Source organism: Ciconia boyciana, chromosome 2, assembly GCF_034638445.1.
Source record: "Ciconia boyciana chromosome 2, ASM3463844v1, whole genome shotgun sequence".
Taxonomy (NCBI): domain Eukaryota; kingdom Metazoa; phylum Chordata; class Aves; order Ciconiiformes; family Ciconiidae; genus Ciconia; species Ciconia boyciana.
This window is the reverse complement of record NC_132935.1, coordinates 114,450,257-114,471,397: the sequence shown is the minus strand read 5'-3', so window position 1 is coordinate 114,471,397 and position 21,141 is coordinate 114,450,257. Positions and strand designations below refer to the sequence as shown.

At 34.9% G+C, this 21,141-nt stretch overlaps 1 protein-coding gene across 7 annotated transcripts in view; it reads right to left on the bottom strand.

The window, feature by feature from the left end:
* Positions 1–21,141, bottom strand: part of BBS9 (Bardet-Biedl syndrome 9) — a 309,847-nt gene that overhangs the window by 241,415 nt on the left and 47,291 nt on the right. For 5 of the 7 annotated variants that reach the window (XM_072853644.1, XM_072853649.1, XM_072853643.1 and 2 more), the window contains 5 exons: positions 11,424–11,608; positions 7,945–8,021; positions 5,588–5,641; positions 2,435–2,537; positions 1,374–1,478 (listed from right to left, as the gene is read on the bottom strand). In XM_072853644.1, the coding sequence (XP_072709745.1) occupies positions 1,374–1,478; positions 2,435–2,537; positions 5,588–5,641; positions 7,945–8,021; positions 11,424–11,608 (524 nt within the window). The remainder of the gene's footprint in view (positions 1–1,373; positions 1,479–2,434; positions 2,538–5,587; positions 5,642–7,944; positions 8,022–11,423; positions 11,609–21,141) is intronic. The other 2 variants (XM_072853645.1, XM_072853648.1) reach the window with 1 other exon arrangement.

Sequence of the window (21,141 nt, the reverse complement as noted above, 5' to 3'; positions counted from 1 at the left end):
CTTTAAGTTTGATAGTCTGGTCTTGCAAAGAAAAATCACAGAAGCAAGACCAGCAAAACAAAAAGCAAGCTTTCAAAATCAGAGGATCCAAGATACTCAAAAGTATACTACCTATACAGTCGTACCACAAAACCTGTCTAAAGCCACATCACTAAGTGGGACACTTATGAAGGTACAGCATCTCATTCACAAGGAATAAGCGGTCAGCATCACAATACAGAGGGACTGACGTTGTACAAGCTGTTTGTGCAGGCTCTCAAGAAAAAGGGAGGAGCATCCTTTTCTCTCCCACCCTCTGCACATATCTGCAAGCCTTGTCAAAAGAGGATAAAATCAAGTTCTTTAAAAACAGTTTCAGTTTTGTCTAGAAATAAACATTTCAATCATCACACAGCCTAGACTATCATCATAAACACAATGTTTTAAGTGAGAAGTGATGTGAAGTAAATGCTTAAATGAAAGTGTCTACATAGCATAAGGTACTGAAGACCACTACCCTCCACAGAAGTCCTAACTCCACGTGCATTTCTTTGATGCCAGTCTACTCCATGTCACCCTTCCCTTTGTGCTGGCACAGCTCTGTGTTTGCACGGTGAACCAAATCAGCAAATCTGGCTGAGAAATAACTGTTGATTGTGTGAGCACAACAGGGGAGGAGGTGCAGGAGCAAATCCAAGCAGTGAGAAGTGAAAAACAGACAGCTTAAGCTGGTTTATGCTGCATTTAACTTAACATGGAAGTCCTGCCTAAATATAGTTTCTCAGGAGCCTGACACATTCACAAGGCTGTGTATAGAAAACTAAGCTAATCAGTCTTCAGTTATGGATAGCAGGGTAAATTTACATATTCTATCACTAGGGTCATTAGGGCATTATAAAACAGAATGACTTAGTTTCTATTCCTTTGGGAATTTTATTTGTTTAGAATGAATATGTTCAACAGTTAAAAGGAAAGTGAGGAATAATCACTCCCAATGCTTAATCAAATTTTCTCCTCTGTGAGAAGGCAGTTATTGTCACATTTGTTGGCAGCCCAGAAGGCTGAACAGTCATGAAGATGTAATTAACTTCTCACTCCAAGAGGCGGTCCCTTAAAGAGCAGAACAGAAGCAAATTGATAGGACAGGGTGGGAAAACTTGTACAGCTTCCCAAGCCATAAGTATATGATTTTACCTCTATAAGACCTCTATAAGACATAATTTAATGATGCCACATAAAATATTAACTAAAACTGAAGACTAGACTCTGATACATTTCTGATATATTTCTTTAATTACTACTGCCTTCAATATATTTCAAAATAACATTTTTAAGAAATACATAAAGAAAAATACCCCAAAAAAGACCCCAATTTGAAATCTCCAGTGGCTTACCTGTTGGTGTGTTATATGAAACCACACAATTTCCTTCTAGTTCTGATGGAGAACAATTCCCCTTCAAAAAGACAGACAGGACCACGGTTTCAGATGAATCTGGTTCTAAAAACAATACAAAATTAAATCAAGTAATAGAAACATCCAAATGAAAAAGCAACACATTTTCTAGCACTTTGGGAAATATTCTACTAAATTATGATAGTTGTTCCCATCAGTTCACCTTTATCAAATCACTGGACATGGTTTTTTTTAAATCCATAATTTGTAAAAGGCAAACTGGTCTCTCCAAATTATAACTATCTTGAAGCATAACCAATAAAACAATTCAACACACTGAAGACAGAGAATATCAAAACAAATGCAGTTTTATATTGTGATTTTAATATTTTACAAAGCCATCAGCCCTTTGCTCCTGTCACATGTTGAGATAACATAGAACTGTCCTTTCAGATGAGAGCAGCAGTCAGTAAATCCCTGTTTCAATAGGGACCATTACTGCACACTTCAGAGCAAAAATGGTCTGCAGTCCCAACTGAGGCAGCAGGACACACTTCTCTGGTCTTCAGCTTCACTTAGTCTTCAAGGCAATCCCACTTGCAGCTTTATCAACAGAGTTGGAAAAAGGCTAGAATCACCAAACAGTTGATGCTAAGTTGGGAACATATGCTAGACTGTCCACAGGTAAAGAAGATTTCTGTCCCTGCTTTTAGTGCCATTTCTACACAGACAGAATTGCCAGCAAAACAAAGTGCCCCAGCAAAAGTACCACAGAATAACTGATTTTTTTTTTTCCCCTCCATCATGAAGCTGCCACCCTGCATCTCCTCACCTCCATGCATCATACCGTAATAAAGGAAGCAACTCCATTCTTTTCTACTTTGTCTTCCTCCACCAAACAGTATCTAGAAACTGCGGAGTGCAGGCAAGGCAAATTTGTAATTGCTTTAACTGCAGTATATCTGCAATAATGCACTCGATGGAGGCTGGACTATACCTTTCAAACATCCTCATAAGAAGTAATATGATACAATAGCTGTAATGGTACTATAATAATTTACCTAAATCATCAAAGATGAACTGGTCACAGGTCACTGCTAATGGAGCTTGTACACATACTGCCAGGTTTGGTTTCTGCGCAGTCACTCTGCTCTGTATTGTTATCTAAATCAAGCGACATACAGAAGCATTTAAAGGAAGCAACAAATTAATCTCTGTATGGCAGAAAACAAACATAACCAGCAAAAGATATGAAAAACCTGAAAAGAGCAATTCAGCAACAATGTTTAAGAACTTCACATTTCAACTTCAAAACCAGTATTTGCCTTTTACTATTATTTACTTACAGCCAATAATGGAACACAATAACTTGAAAGGCTACAAAAAACTGAGGGATTTCTCATGTTCTTTGTAATTTTAACCCAAGACAAACTAATGCTAAAGTGTTAATTAAAATGTTAATATTTTGCAAGTGTCATGTGCATTTGTTCTAATGTAAATAAACATAATATGTTGCCTCTTTTAGGTGACTAAAGTAAAAAAAAAAAAAGGAATAAAAACAAAGCTAACAAAAGAAAATATTTTCTTTAACTGCAAAGAGCAATTCATAGTCTTCTGAATAACTTCAGAGTCAAGTTCTACTTGATTTTTTTACTCCAAACAAATTTTAAAATTCAATATACAGCTACAACTACTACAAGACAACTACAACTCTAGATTATGAGAGCTGACCTAACCATAAACCTGGAGTGGCTCTGGTTGCTTCTATGGTAGGCAGTTATTTCTCTGCAAAACCAATGGATATCAAAAGAATGTCCTTAAATCAGATCTAAAGTGAAGGTATAGTGGTGACTGAGATCTGAATGTGGTCTGCATATGCACAGACCATATCTGCTGTCTATTATCACCTGTTTTGTATTGCTGGTCTACCAAGGAGCTCACTACAGCCAGGTTAAATCAGTTTAGGAAAATATTATTAGTTATAAAATGACTCAAGTGTTAGGAAGTTTGACTACTTTAACACAATTAACATCAACATTTATTTTGGTTTAACAATACATTTGGGCTGCAAACAGGCCCTCAGATCATCCATCACTATTAACGCTAGCAAGGAAGGATCACATCTACCTCTGTACATACATCAGGTAAACTTTGCCCCATTTTCTGAAGCCGGAATCTCAATAAGATGAACAATGAAGATGGAATCAATAGCCTTACAGATGTTATGCCAATTAAATGAGCTAAAAATATGCAGACATGAGACTGCACACTTCAGAATTTGTAATCAAGAGAGTAACATTTAAAGTTACTGGCAAACACTACTTCAGTGCATTTCTCAATCATGTTTGGCTTTCTGCTGCATATAGGAGCCTGAAGTGAAGAATCCTCTTATCCAGAAATTTTTGTCAAAAGTATCTGATTTTATTAAAACTTTTCTGACAGGTCTGTCATTGGTGCTAAATTAAATTTAAAAATTAAGTTTTTAATATAAAAATAAGTGTCACAAATTCTGGAAGTTTTTTGAGAGCACAATGCATTGCCTGCAGATTTTTTGGGTACAACAACCACCGTTACAATGGCCAACTAATATTCATTAGTAACATTACCTACTTTGCAGAAAACATGCAAGGTATTGGTTGCAGTTGTGCAATTCAAGAAAATATTTAATTTTAAAATTTATCAAAATTGTTCTCAACTTGTCCAAATTCAGAGTTAAGTTCAAATTAGTCTGACAGGAGTCATAACATTCAACTATAATGTCCAATTATTTCTTAGTTTCATAAGAACCAATGCTTATAACTTTGTAAATATTAAAGAGTTGAATCCATTAATTAAAAGGACTTTTTCATCAACTGCAATTAATTAGAATGGAGACACATGAAGATCAGTTAAATGAACTTATCACAGGAAAAATATTCTGGAAAAAATTGAATGCATGATAACTCCTACATTTACTGGCTTTGTTTCATTAAAAGGTGTAAGATGCATAAACAAGAAAACAGAATGGGGAATTATAAAGTCTTCCCATTAAAAAGCTTATCAAATATATAAACACATCCATGCTCATTTTAAACAGTGTTTGCCATTGACCTTACAATAGCAATAATGAGCAGATGAGGGAGACCAATGGGAGTTACTTGTGTTCCCAATACTGAAATCATAACCACTCTCCAAAAATTGAATTTGGCAGTTATAAACACAGTACTTTCCTCCGTAATAACTCACTTATACAATATATTGGCTCCAATGTAAACTAAAAGCTGATCAATTCATACCTTTCTAGAGGTAATTTAAATTTACATTACATATTTTAAGGTACCCTTATATTCACAAACAGCCTGATTCAAAGTCTAATGCCATTCATCTGAACTTCTTTGAGCAAAACTGTCACAGACTTTATCAGGATTGGGATTTTATCCTGTATCATTTCAGCATTTAAAAATGCAGAGAAAGATGTTGGACCAAGTACAACTAAACCACACTAGGGTAAGGGAATCTGGTTCAATAAACAGTCCAGTTACCCTCTGAACTTTTCACTCAAGACAGAGGGAGAATTTGCAAGCTTCTCAAAAATAAGGCTACACTGATATTCCTAGAGGATCCTGCCAAATTCAGAAATAAAAATCATGATGCTTTTCAGGCAATAGTGAGGAGAAACTACACTTCCACACACATGTATGCACATGCACACACACACTCACACTTTCTTTAGAATCAGTTACAGGCAGCAGCTCTCATGGAGGACTGCAATGATGTCAATTTTCAAATTAGATTTTCCTAGCTTTTTTTTTTTCACTACCAAAAGCTGTGAAAGTCTTTTTACAAAAGAAAGTCTATTTTTGTTTATTGACAACTGAAAAGGCAGCTGAAGGTAACAAACTTCACATTTTGAGTAACCAAACATTTATTCCCTTTGAAAAGTGTTGGAAAAATTATTCTTATAACTTCAAAACCAACTTCATTCCATCCTAATAATGTTTTTCTGTCTGCTTCTTGATAAGCCTATCAAAAATAAAACTCCAATCACTTTCTGACTTCAGCAGAAGGCTTGCTAGAATGACACCTTGTCATACTAAGGAGAAAAAGAATTAAGTACATATTGCATTTCAAATTCTACTCATTTTCATGATTTCAGTGAAATACACAGAAAGTGACAGGTTTGTTAAAATTTGCCACCACTATTTGAATGCTACTGTTTGAGTTAGGCACAGTACCTTTACTGTGACTGATGGTACTGCCTCTGCTTTTAGCTCACTGTCAATGGCTTGCTGTGAAGAAGAAGATGAAAACAGAATAAATTCAATGTTACACATGAATGAGTGAACACAATGAATGCAATATTACTTTCCTACCATCAACTTGGTAAGCAGGGAATTAATGGTAAAGGACTTATCATTCCTATGACAGATTAAAATACACAAAATACATTTCTGAGTTCCTTCTGAAAATGTAAAGCCTCTGTTTGAAATTGCCTGCAAAAAGGATAGCAAAAGGTCATGAATGTTGTGTATATAAGAAACTAATACACTGATGTATATATGAATATTTGAAACTGTTTTGTTTGGCACACTATTTTCCACTGTATATTTATTTAAATTCTGAAAATACCTTCTGTTATTCAGTAGGGAAAAGTGATTTCCAATCTGCCAATATATTATATACACACCTTAGTATGTACTATAAAATCATCACACACTATCTTATAATCAGAAATATATTTTGAACTTCAAAAGAAAATTATAGCAGGCATCTTGCTACTCCTGCTAATTTCTATTTCAATAGGCAATTCCATCTAATTCTAAATTCTTATTGACCTTGCAGTCTATTTTAATATCTTATTTTATGCTTATATTTCATTTTGCAACAGGTCAGTCCCTACAGTTTAGGAAAATGTTCCTGTTTGTTTACACTATTTTATTTTAAAGAAACACTTCACTTCTGCTATAATACCAAATTACTGACTTGAACTTACACCTTCTCATGATAAAAGAGTAAATTAAGAACAATCTGATGTCCTCTACCCACCCTCCTTTTCACCACAACGTGCCAATATAAGGTCCACATCTGCAAAGTTCCTAAGAAGTCAGGAAGTTGGTAGGCTCTCTGGGTTGTAGAAATAGGACTTTCATTTGTACATTGTGTCTCTTCTTCAGTTAAAAAGACATAGCTACTTTCATACTGGCTTGTCATGCCCACTGTCTCTGGTGACCAGTGGTTGACCCTGAAGCAATAGCAGGGGGGCAAAGAGATTGATCCTTACCATATTCAGCTTTCAGAAATCAGCTGGACTTCCTGGATCAGAGGCTATACACAGGAGGTGGTGTTAAATAACCAGAATAGTCCTTCACTTGTTTATCTAATCCATTTCAATACATCTATATCCTCTTCGCTTTTACCACACACATTGCAATTTCAATCTTTTCACAAGTGCAGAAGTAGTATCTGCAAGCCTGTAGTTTCCAAAATCACTGCAGAAGCCCTAAAATTGTCTCCATATTTGCTGTACTGATCCTTCCCCATGAAGTATCTTATCAGATTTTTCCTTTCTAGACGGCTACTGAAGGAACCCCCAGGAAAGTCTACCACACAGGAAACTAAGATATATGGACAGCCTTGGGAAAGATTCAAGGCTGTGGCTCGATTGATATATTGAGTTACTTATATATGGAACAGACCATTTGCATCTGGAAGGTTAAGTGAGTAAGCACAGCAGCATTAGAGCATTCTATGGACCTAATAGTTCTAAGTGCTGTGAGCAGATTATTGCAGCTAGCCAAGACCGTGTCACACTGTCCTTTTTTCCACAGACAAGTGCTAGGACACTAGCACACATTATAAAGAAGTCCCTTTATCAAGGAATAATAATAGTAGAGGTAGCAGTAGTAATAATAACAGAGTTTAAATAAATATATCAAATATATATAGAAAAAAGTATTAAAAAGCAGCTCCTTGCAGTAAGTAGTCCTGAAAATCAGTTTTGCAGAAATTAGTGGCCAGAAATTACTAATTACAGATGTTCTAGTGCAATGAGTATGTTCTGAAAGGTTATAGTGAAAAGTTTTAAGAGACAATATAAGCTCTCCTGAATCTTAATTTGAATTAATTCTTACAAACCATGTATGTATACAAGATTAATAAACTAACTAGGCTGCAACACCAGAGAATATTGAATGATGCCTTGCCAGAGAAAGATTATTTCTTACAATGCATCTTTGAGTGGTTCATGTATTCTATCTTTAAAAGATCCACAGGGTGACACTTCTATTGTTTCACCCCATATTATTAACTGCTCACCATTACAAATTCTCACCACTACAAAGTTATTTCAGATCCTAAGTTCTCGTTCACTTATGTTTGCTTAGCCAAGAAGGTCCCCAGACACAAGATACTAAATAATTTTAATAATTCTAGTTAAAATCATTAACAAAAGTGCATTTCAATTGATGGAAAACTGGGGGCTATGCAGAAGCTCAGTCCCACAAATACAAATCACTACCAATGATCAACCATTATTTACTCATGTATGAAACCAATGTTTTCAGAGTAGTTTCCTTTTTATACAGGTACATACAGATTCTGCATCCAAATTGGGTGAAACTTCTGCTGTGACAATTAGATCTCTGTGTTTTTCAGATTTGGGGAAAATATCTGAAAGAAAAAGAAAAAGTAAATCAGCTCTCCTTTAACAAACACCCAGCTACATTTCTAAAAATAATACAATTTCAACAGCATCAAGTTTCAGACTTACATCATTACACCTACTAGTGTAAAGGAAAAAATAACAATACATAGGATCTTTGACCAAAGAAACTTCCCAATTTCATAAGACTTCTACAGACAACCTAAACCTGGATCTCATTCTGGATTTCTGATTTACGTATGAAAAAGGATTTAGATGCATTCTACACAAGATTTTACACCTACTATCCATGATCTTCAGGGACTGTAAGGAATTCTTAAACTGTTGTCCTCACATGCATATACCAATACACCTATAATAAACAACTATCTCCAAAATACACACCACACACCTCACGGCACTTTCATCTAAATAATCTGATAATGAATACATTCGACACAGAAAGATTCTGTGCCTAATAGTGTAAAATTAAAATAGATTTTAGAAATTCCTCTGCGTAGAAAGGTATATGAAAGTTTTATGTACAGAACATTATATGGGGCTTGGTTACGATATATTACCTGATGATTTCCAGGACTGTCAACATACAAGACAAAGAATGCTACGAACTCATTTATATCCATGATATAAAACCTTACGCAGATACACATAGGTAAAAAAAGTTGTAAGGATTAAAAGCTAGGCACTTAAATACCATGAGGAATTAAATAATCTTCTCTTAAGAGTCCAAAGTCTAGCTCTAAGGTATTTGCGTTTTTCTGAAAAGCACTTCTATTTCTTAATACTAAATGTATTGGAAAAAGAAAAACCCAAACAGGAAATGTATAGTTCCTAAAGTAACAAACAGTAAAGACTTAATGTAAAGGGGAAATTAACATCTTAATTGAATCACTGAGAGCATGAGCACATTCAGAAAGCTGCAATAATTTTATTACACATACGGTCCTGAAAACAACCCAGAACTAGTAGACAGCACATTATGTCCTTTTAACAAGAGGGTCAAGGGAAAAGGTTCTGATGAAGACGGAAAATAAGTTTTCATTTTCTTCTGCTCAGAGAAAAATACCTCCCTTTACTACAAGGAAAAAAAGCAAAACCAAAACATGTTCCTCCAATACCACCTGCCAAAGAAGCCTAGGCCTGTTTCATACTGCCACAATTGCAAACAACTGGTTCTGCCAATTACACATAGCTCAGCACAATCCATTCCACTTGTACAGATAAGAAAATATCTTCTTTTTCAATCCCTTCTTGATCATTTCTCTTCAGGTTGCTTCTTCAAGCAAACTATGATGCAACTTCTGTCATACAGTCGTTTTTCTATTAGAAATAGGACAGAGATCGCAACCAAAGTTTACATATAAGTATCAGCTTTTTGTTACTATTAAACTGACCCAAAACACCTATGTTTAATTACTTAAGTCATCCAGACTGATGCAAGTAACATTAGATTTAAGTTAGTATAACAGTTAAGATGCTAAAATATTTCATCAGTTTATAATGTAAATCCTTATTCTTCAAAATGTATAAAACAGCTTAAGTTCAACAGTTTAATGGTCAGCACTGGACAGAAATACAAGACATTTATGGAAATAACTACTCTCAGGTTTTTTTATATGATGACCTAATTCTAAATACCTTCCATGTTTGGAAGTCAAAATGAAACAAAGAAGAATTATTTCCATATAAGGGTAGATATTTTCAAAACAACACAAGCTCTTACTGCAGAAACATGAATCCAAAAGACAGAAAAGTCAATGGCTCATTTTAAAGATGATGCTTAGGAGTAACTTAATGGTGACCAATGTTCAAAAGTGTTTTGTATTCAACCAGACATGATTAGCAGTTATTTTAAGACTTAGCTAAAGATCTAAGAAAAAAACCAAAATGAAACAAAGCCAAAACATCCAAAACTGAAAGGCATTCTTCATAAGTAAAATGTTTTGTTGTCAAAAAGGTTTTCTCACAAGTTTTACATCCAGTTAAAGCCAAACACAACATCATTAGAGCATCTCTCCACAACAAAAAGAGTATTCATAAAAACTCATCTGAAAACACCACTGTAACATCTTATATCAGGTTAGAAAGACTGAGGAGGAAAAAAAAAAATTTAAGAGGAAGAGATAACAGGGAAAAGATCAACAGTATTCACAGTAAACTTGTCAATCACACCATGACGGTTATTAGAAAAGTTACAAAGGACAGCTATGTTTCCTTTCTCTCTCTCTACATTTCCACACAACATGTTAAAACTAGCAAACAGACATTGATTCACTTCAAATGGATTTACTCCTTCCATCATGTTTTTTCTTTCCTTTGGTTATGATAGCCAGACAAAACTGTCAAATACTTATAAAGAAGTGCTGTGGTAAAAATCAATAGAATTTACCCACATCTATATGCTTAAATAAACAATTACTGGATTTGTAAAATTAAAAAAAAAATATTAGTCTATCACCATAATGGACAAAGTTATACAGAATTACAAAAAAGAAATCTTTGTGTTGTAGAATCAAGCTCACGACTGCAGATAAATCATTTCTTATTTTCTAGGGATTTCAACTGTGAGCTTTTTTTCTCTTTTTCACACAGAAAGCCACGACTATTTCTTTAATGCATTTTAAGAACATGCTAACTATCATCAGGAAAATATTTTATTTGGTTCTTTCTATTTGTCTAAGATTTTTCCATAGTTTCCTGTAAAATCACATGCTTCCAATTCGCTGTGCAAGTCAGATACACCATTTAAAAACTCAGTTATGAAAACACAAACTTTGAAGGATCTCTGTAGAAATTACGTGCCCTTACTTGAACAAAATAAATGCAAGTTATTAGCAATGTATGTAAATTCCAGTTTATCATGATCAGTTATTTGGGTTTTGATATCTCTCACTATGTTCTTCAAATACAATCATTTTTGAAAGAAGTTAAAGCAACAGAAAAGTTGCTTTAACAAAAGTCATTCTTTGTTAATTGCATCACTTAAGAAGCCATTTGTAATAATAAAACAGAACTTGGCAATACTTTTTCTCTCTCTGAAGCCTAAGTATATCAGACTGTTGCTATGAAATTCCTTAAGTTTTCTTGCCTTTGGGTAGTACAAGCACTTGTCAGTTTTTTCTCTGAACCCTTGCACTAGTAAGAATTATCGGCAAACTGACATAAATATCTTGAAAGTTCCAACAGGCATTATGAAAATACAAAGAAAAGACTTTGTATCCGAGGGCCTTACAGTCTAGGATTTTGTTTGTACATTTTTTTATTAAAACCTAAACTTTATTAAATATTACATTTCCTACTGAAATGTAATTATGATTAAAGTATGAAAATAAAACAAAATATTTTAAAGTGCTAAAAGGCAAGTCAGGTGGTTAAAAGTATGTACAACTATACAAAACGAAGAGGTATACCTTGTGTTTTTGTGGCCTCCTTGATGACTTTCTGAAGCTCTTTCATTTCAGCATCGAATTCTTCATAGTTAATTTCCCTAGAATCAACCCTAGGAGCCTGGAAGAGTGAAGGATCAGTTCCAAGGTAGGAACACTGAAGATGCCCATTGTCACTCAGAGTGACTATAACACCCTTCAAGTCTCTGCTTAAAAAAAATAAAGCTCATTAAGAAATTGGGAAGAATCATAGAAGCGGTAACATTGAATTTATGCTGCTTCTACTGTTCTATCTACAAATATAACAGAACTTCCTGTTTTCAATGAGATTCTTTAACCAAAAGAAAACAACAGTATTTATTCTTCAATTCAGATGTGTTTATTAATATTACTCCCACTTATTGCAATCACACCTAAGAACCAATCTGTGCTAGACAGATGACTAAAACATCACCCAAGTATCTCAGAATCTGTATAATCAAGACAGGTAAAGGAAAGGATCAGAACAAACAAGCTGAGTATACAGTACAGTTGTAATCTTTTTTATTCACAAATTGTTACTTAAGTTTTTTGAAGTATGGATATTCAGGTTGGTATGCAGGAAGAGGAATTAGCTAAACGGAACACCAAGTAAGGGAAGGAATCCATTAGAAAAAATCACAAATGGATGGAATGTGTTCACAGTGACAACAGCAGTAGGACTTTGACGGCATTAGTAGCACCCCTAACCCATTCTTTGGCTGCTACTGCAGCTACTGTGCTGGCTTCAAACCCTGGCTGGCTTTTCCCTGCAGTATCTTTCTGCAAGGAAGCCACATGGATCCAGAAGATTCCCCTTACACTGCTCTGGATCAATACAAACAAGTGTTTTATTAGCTACACTATAGTCTCTTTTCTCCTGAGGGAACAGTACTTCATGGAACTTACTCCTACAAAAATCTCACTCATTTTGCTTATCTGATCATGTACCATGCAAATGCAAGATTTTGGAAAGTATTTAACAAATTATGAGACAACAGGGAGTACTGCCAACATTTTGCTTAACTTGAAGGGTTATTCCTAAACAGAAGAGGAACTGAACAGTAAAGAAAGACTAGTATAGAAGTTAAGAGCAAAAGTTAGGAGAACGATAACTTTCATTTTATTTTTTAAAATGCTTACTCGTAATTAAATTAAAAGCTTGTATTTATTTTCATAATCATGAGGTAACACATTCATGCCAATAATTTGCTCTTATTCCATACATAGAATATCTTATAGCAGACACTGCCTTTTTGTCAAATACAACTGTCATATAAAGCAAAGACAGATCAAATTTAATTCTTAGATATAAAACTTATTTTTGAAAAGAAAGCCTAATGCACTATCCCACTAATTAAACCGATGTCAAACATTTCATTTATGTAAGTGTTCAAGCTATAATTCATAAAGAATTAACAAAAATTCTTTTAATTTGCATACGCTAATACCTTTCAAGTGCTTCCTCATCAATTTAAAGAGTATAATGCAATCCTCATTAAAAACCAGGTAGCTATATAAAAAAATAGAATACTCTCTGGTTTCCTATGTTGACTTGTAGCATGGCTCCAATACACACAGACAGGAAACCTCATTCCAAAAATTTCCAGTGTAATAAGTAATTATGAAGGCAAACTGGTGTCACAGATTAATTTTGATAACTGATGATCCAATTGGACAGTCCAAAATGCCTTTTTACGCTAAGGCCACAATCCCAGTGTTGGTTTCACAACTGCTATCAAATATTCTGGAAAAATTATGCTGTAGCTGAGATCATCTGAACTCTGTACAGTTACATTATAACTGCACACAGAAATGATGACCCCACTGGACACTATACAAATAAGTAGTTGTTGCAGATACATTTGAGCTTTCTCTTTCTATAGCAGGTAAGTTTTACTCAGTGAATGAATAAATCTCCTGGTTGAACTATGAATGTATGGAAAGTGGTTGGGGTTGGTTTTGGACAACAGGTGTCCCCAGTTAGTCCCTCACTGCAGGTGGAACATGCAAATCTGAAGTGCCTTCTGGAAAAGAACACACATAACAGGACTCAAAACACGCTGTACCCCTGATCTATTATACAAGCTCAGGTTAAACAGAAACAGTCTTCTCTTTTGGGAATACTGTTCCTATTGCCACAGAAAAGCTTCTGGATACCACCGCAATTTTTAACGTATATTAACATTCACTACAAAAACTAAGCAAACTGTAATAGGAAGCTGTCTTTGTGAGCACAATAAGGCTAGAGATGCCAAGTGTCCCCAACAAATACTTTAAGAAAAGAAAGTAGAAGACTTAGTACTGATTTTCAGCTTACATATACAGTACCTATGTTAGCAGCCGTCCTGTTAATATGATGGCCTATTTGTGACCTGTAAACTTGGGATCTGCATCCGTTATTTCTGACAAATTGTAAACTCTCACACCAAAGTGAGAGGAAGTGCAACTAAGCATGAGTCCTGGTTTCTCTGGCTGCTTGAATATTTGTTGCCAACTACAGTTGGTTTCCTTGGTCAGGACTAAGTCTATTGTTGGAATTACATGCAGAACTGCTCATCCTAGTTTTCTTATGTCCAAAAAGCTCTGTACAACACACATCTGTGCTACATTTACAGAATTCTGGATGGCACATGGAACAAATACATTGGGCTAACCCTGAGATCTGTATACAAATAACACAGGGAGACAGGCTATTGTGAATACTTGGACCATAACACAGTCTTGGTAAGGTATGCAAGTAACACCTAATGTATAGGACTTTGCTTAATGCCTGCCAAGTGCTTGCAAAGAACTTTGCCATACTGGCCATGGGCACAAAGTCTTTAAAAAAGCATATTGTTGAAGCAGATGCTGCCATGCTACCAAATACACTGCTCTACACTTCGCTATTTAGTTACAGCAAATAATGAAGTTGCTAAAAAAAAAAGGGGACAAAAAGAGAAACTGCATCATGAGCTTGTTCCACAACTGGAGAAAGGAAACTGACACCTGAAAACAAGACAATTTCTAAAATTGTCCAGCAAGGGCTTTGGGCCATCTTAAAATTTCTTTCCTGAGGCTATGAATCTGTTAAGCTAAGAAGGAAAGATCCATGAGGACTTCTGAATGTAAATCAAAAGGGCATGAAGAAATACAGCTATACTGTTAGCAACAAATCTTTGATGATATACTACTAAAGTATAATACATTCAAAAGTGGTTTGTAAATACAGTCCTTCCTATGTACCTTTAAGCTGGCAGTCATCTGCAGGTAATCAGTCTATCAAACGAAATCAACTCAAATCAATGAGGTGACTTTCCTATATAAATTACGCTTTTCTTAACTTCTGAGTTTATGTCAGCATTACAGAATGCACATTCAAAAACTCCATCTTAAAATAAACTCATTTCAACCAGCTTTCTTGTTAGTCATGACATCCTTTAAGTCTGCACTAGCTCAGGCACAAAAGCATTGGTTTAAGAAAGCAACATTACAAATGACACTTTTCCTTTGCTTCAGTTACTGTTCTGCTGGGTCCTAAGAAGATTGTTCAACATGAAACATATATAAACATAAAAAAGACATTTTCAGTAATCTTTCCTTGTCAAAGTTGTCCATTTAATTTGTACATCAATAGAAACAATAAGAAAATTATGGGTAACCAGTTACAACATATGATTTATAATACATTAATTTCTCTGTTGGAATGTTTGTCAGCCGGTCAAGATTGCTTTATTTTCTCAAGCTTTTATAACAGTGGTTAAAGACAGCAGAGGGAGGGGGAGCATATTTAACAGTTTTATAGTAGTTTCCCCACAGCTACTGCTCTCATACAATATCCCTGCAAATACCATTACTTCATTTGGCACATTTTGCACACAATCTGGAATTTCAATTAGTTATTAAATTTCTTTTATTGTAAACTTTTTTTTTTACTATATATCACACAATAGTCAAAGTAATAGCAAATCTAAGGGGACACTTTAACAGTGAGGAACTCAAAGTATGAAACAAATCATTCTGGTATCTAAAATAACTTTAGAGTACAAAGCAACTCCTACACACATATGGTAATAATTTGAAAAACTCTTTTATTGGATTCTGGGTAATAATAATGGCATATGCTTTTTGTAGGTCTTCTCTTACTAAACAAATTGCTCACAACATAATTCTTGAAGAAATTAAAATGCTTTGCATGTTTCCAGTTATATAATACCAAACCGATCACTCAAACAATTGACTTAGAAGTTGAATCTGTAATTCTGAGTTCTACTTGAATGACACAAGCTAAGCCTTGGCCAACATCTGGTTATTGACACTGTTTACAGCTTTAATTATTTATAATTATAATAGCACATAAAACTTCTACCTCAATTTCCAAAGTACTCTTAATTGATATTACTCATACCAATGATTTTAGAAAACAAGATGCTCTCAATACTACTTTTAGTCCCTTATTGATAATGTATTATTTATAAACTACTAAATTAGGAAACTAATTCCTGAATTGTGCTCAAGAATTTTAAATCCAATTCTCTCCTCATTTTATCATCCTCTGAAGTATTTATATGCAAGAGCATAACTACAATAGCACTTTTTAGTTTAGTGCTTTTGAAAACCCAACTTGTTCTAAGTATCACTACCTTTTCAATGTCATTTGAGCTCTAACTGTGTGAAGTATTTGATAAAAGGCTGAAGGAAGATCAGACTAGGAGTAATAAACCATAAGAATTTTCTAACATGAACTAATGGGAGTAAAAGTCAAAAGCCCATCTTGCCCTTATTACACACACACTCCAAAATCAGACCTTCAGCTGAATATTTAAAGTATATCTGGTGCGACTCAGTGCCAGCTACCACCAGTTTTTGGTTTTTGTAACCACCAGTAACTGGTTTTGGGTATCTGTGGAGCACCCTCAGGCTCCTTTGAAAACACCTTCCCTCATTAAAAAAAAAAAAAGTTTGTTCAACTTTACATCAAAAGTAATACTTGTATGTGTAAGACTTCCCTGTTCTGTTATTACACATGAAAACAGATAATCTGTTTGCTCTCAGAAACTAAAATTATTTTAAGGCTATTTGTATTATGTATTTAACATGCTTTGCACACTCTGCAGAGGGAATCCAAACATATAATGTAAATATAGTGTTCAATTATAATTGTTTAACAAGATGTAATAATACTGAATATCATTAAGTGTCAAATAATTTGTGCTGTTGCTTTACAGAAAAGCATTCTTCATCTTTCCCATTTGTGTGATAGTTTAGGATTGCTCATCTTAACAGAATACCAGGCACAAATCTAGTTTAAAAAATTATGAAATACCTGTAAGAGGAAGAGAGAAATGAAACATGATTTCATCTTGATAACCAGTGGAAAAGAAGTTTAAAAAAGAGAAGTTATAACTCAAACAACAGGTCAACACCTATCCCCTCTTATAAGCACTGAAATCCACTGAGAGTCAGAACTGAGTAACATCTGAATTTGGCCAGAGTGTTACCATTTTGAATGCCTGAAGGATTGTCCAGCTTCCAGGCCTTATATAGTAGTTTCACCCTCTACTTGGTAGTGAAGACGTTTTCACTAGCACCTTTACATGGTGACACCACACAGCAAAACAGCAAACTAGTGCCTTACTGCACGACGAATTCAGACAAGTCTTTAGCTTGTGTAGTTTTCTCTTTGAAAGAGCCTCTTTGCCTAAAAGGCCAAACGCCATCCAGCGACCTAATAAAAAGAGCATCTTCCACCAAACAACCAAATGAAAAAAAGCAAGGGAAACTAATTTTTTTTAACTTTTACTGCCAAGTTAAAAACAAACACTAGTCACAAAAGTTTGGGTCAGGGGTCTTTTCTGCCAGGCCACTACTGCCACCTGCAGGGCAGCGCAACAAGGCTTGTGAGAGTAAGCCAAGCAGCACAGCTTTCACACAGGAGAGCCCTAAAAGCTACCATATCACGTTAAATGAAGCAGGTGTTTTTTAACAGGGTTAGTATAATAACTTGAAAGTTTAAATGTAAGGGAATCTTAACAAGTTAAGATTGAACAATGCATGCAGAGGGACAGACTTCCATGCACAACATCCTCTTCTGGTTCCTTCCTACTGTTGGAAGCATCTCTTCTTCCAACAATAGAGATGCAGGGTACTATTCTGATAAAATCTACACTCTAGTAACTTTATTGGTTTAGATAAAGCTTATTCTTAACTGTTGGCTTCATACAAGCTAATATTAGACAGTACACGAGGAAAATTAAGACTACCCACAGACTACAAAGAGGCTAACAAGAATAGCCATGATGTGTCTTTACCACAGATTTATTCTGAAAGGACTGAATAATCACATAACTTCAAAAACATTCAACTCAAATTAATTTCCACCTCTTTCTCCTCACATTTTGATAGCGATGTTCCTGCAAGCTTCAAAATTCACCAGCATTTCAGGCAGGAAAAAGTGTGTACGCTGTTACTTTTAACAATACTTATCATTGTCCCTTCACCCTGTCTTGTAAAGAGCAAAGCTGCTCTTTAAAAGCATCTCTGGCACTCTGCATTGCTAGCTGGCTCCCATCACCATAGCTTAACATAAATGTCCCACCTGCTGGTCCTCATATGAAAAGATGTCTTTCATGTTAATAGCATAATAATCAAGACCTTCAAAATCAACAGCCTTAGCCTGTTCGTAACAACTGCTTTTCAAACAGGATGTCCAGCACTTCCATGGGCAGAGCAAGTGTCACAATACATCCATAAACTCCAGCCAACTGCTCAATGCCCAACTCCAAGACTGAGTTCAGAACCTGTTATGGTTACATTCTACTCTGTCACAATATCAACAGGCACAGAGAAATTGCAGGTTAGCAAAAAAAAAAAAAAAAAACATGCTATTTATTTAAAAGCAAGTATTTTATTTTAAATACTAGATGGGGGAGTTACTTGCCTTCTTGTTCTTGAGCAGTTAGAATTTCCACTTTTAAGGCTTTCTCTAGAATCATGAGGGTAGGAATATTTTAAGTGTTATTCTAAAGAAAGTTGAAACCCTTACAAAACCATATGACTATAAAGAGTAGGCTTTTTGAAAAAGCAAATAAGTGACATGCAATAAAATTAGGAGAACTGGCAATATGGGCATGTGCTTAATATCATACAGTAAATACCATTTGAAACTAAATTCCTAGAAAGCCCAGTCATGAATCACAGTATATGCTGGACATAGTGTTTGGCACATCTGTGTCTTCTGTGCGATCAGAATCCTACTAAGGTAAAAGAAATACAATCACATTCATATTTTGTGGCTAAGCTATACACATTAAAATTATATCTTCAAAAGACCTTTAAAAAGGGTAATATTTTGTACTGCCATCTCTCGACAATCCACTGGCAATTTACTGATGAAAAACAAATGCAATTTTTTTTTTTTTCTTAAAAACTTTTCTTTAAAATGCAATTACGTTTAAGTAGAAAGATTCTAGAATTCTCTGCATGCAAATTCTCAGATCAGGCAACATTCTTACACAGCACTCAAAAATTTATATATATACATGTATATAACTGAACAGTTCATACTGTGCGTCATAACTGGCATTGCTTCTATTACAGTACTACTATATAGAAAAAGGAAAAATCTTTCAACAAACTATAAAGCTTGATTCCTGCACTTTTCTTTCCATAAAACTGTGTAATAAGTGCTAAGTTTTGCTGGTTTTATATGTAAGTTTTGCCATTTTTATATGGTGATTCTTTAACAGTTGTGGTAGCTGTGGTGATGTCAGTTATAATAAGGAATAACAGATGGGCTGGAATGAAGAACAAAGTATTTTCAACCATCTGGACAACTAAAAAATTCAATGAGAGGGGTTTTATTTTGACTCCACCCACTATTACCCCATACGTGATTGCCCTTTTACACCTTATATACTTAATTCAATTACAATAATTCTTCATATTTTTTCCAGTTAAATTCAGTTCCTGTTGCCTTTCTACTGTTTGGAAAGCCCAGCTACACAAAGTACGTTCATCTAACCACCCAATGTACTATGATTCTGGGCCATAGAACAAGTTTTAATTTCAAGTTGATATTTGGACCAGACCAATATTTTCTCACTTGCAAATTGATCACAGATTTTAATTTTCTTTAAAAAATACTGGAAGCTAAAACTTCATAAAGCACATTTTCAACCAATAGCTATACCAGAATTCTGAACTCCAAGCCTTTGATTCACGTACCTCATTTAAATTGAACTGATCAGTCTGTCGGACTACATATGAGTTCAAATCTCCAATTAATCCTGTGTCAAACCAAAGAATTTAAACACTAGCTTATGTTCTCTTCTTTACGGAGACAGGTTGCTGAATCTGAGACTTTATATGTAAACTTATTCAGATAAATTGCCATGAAGTTACAAGCATGTTAATTATGTTAGGCTCAAGCTATTACTCATATACAGAAGACAAGTCTTGGTTCTACGAAGCCAGTGAACAACAGTCTTAAAGGACTTTATACCTCATCAGACAAATAAGTATTTACTTATTTGTAAATTTACATTTCTTACTAGTCATTCTAATATTATGAAATACTAACAAATCAGAAAATCCAAAAGGGGTATTGTACTAAGCATTTTTCTAGAAGGCAAAAAAGTGATTCTCTCCATGGATGTATGCTCCAATAACCGTAAAATTCTTCATTGTTTAGTATGGGGGTAAAGATGGGATTGTTTTTAAATGCAATAAACACAATGTCTCTTTCAGTATTGTGTTGCCCTTCAAAATGTAAACTGATTAGCAGCCCTGAAGTGCAGCAGCACATATCACTTGGCTTATGCTTAAAGTGCACTGGAGGTGGTGTATGGACAATCTCTATTGGTCAGAGTCACCAGAGCACTACTTTTCAGCCTTGCAGTCAAGCTGCAGAATAATAGGAGAGACTGGACAGGAACAGAGTACTGGAATACAGAGTAAGCTACTAATCCATAAAAACCACACAACCCTTCCTCACATATTCTTTTGAACTTAGGGTTAAAGCATCAGGAATTTTTTTGCAGGCATTCATAGTTGCTCATACGGTCCTCAAAGAGCCAAGGCCAAAAATAACACTGACAGTTCAAAGGTGGCACATCAGACTATCAAGCCAAAAAACTTTCCCACTTTCATCTGTAAGTATCCTTAAGTGGTCATCTCTGGTTATAAAGAATGCGTGCCACATGCCTGTAGTAGTATATGACAAAACAGAAAACTCAAAGACAGGTTGCAAAAAATCAGTACCTTCAAGCAAAACAGGCTGGAAATTACTAGATAACTAAACAACACTGTACACATCTTTTTACTCTACTCATATGTTATGCATGTTACACATGCTTTTATTAGAGAAGATGCAAGAAAAAAGAAATGAGGCAGCTAGGAGTAAAATGATAACTCAGCACATAGAAACAGACTATTGCTTCAGCAAATTGGAAGTCACTGTCTCCAAAACTAACTTGTAAGTATGTAAAAATATTGTAAAATACTCTCTTGTAATGCACCTGTGTAACCGTAACACAAGTGGGGATTTTCCAAGAGACAGAAAAGTGCAGTAGCCATGGCTACCAGTACCACATGGGACAATACAAATATTCAAACACTAATTAACATGATTACATAGGAAATTAATTTTCGGTACCTTCATTAGTCAAATAGTCTCTGCTTCTTTATTATTTCTGCAAGGGGAAGGACTCATACAAGAACAACATTAGAAATTTTAGACCTA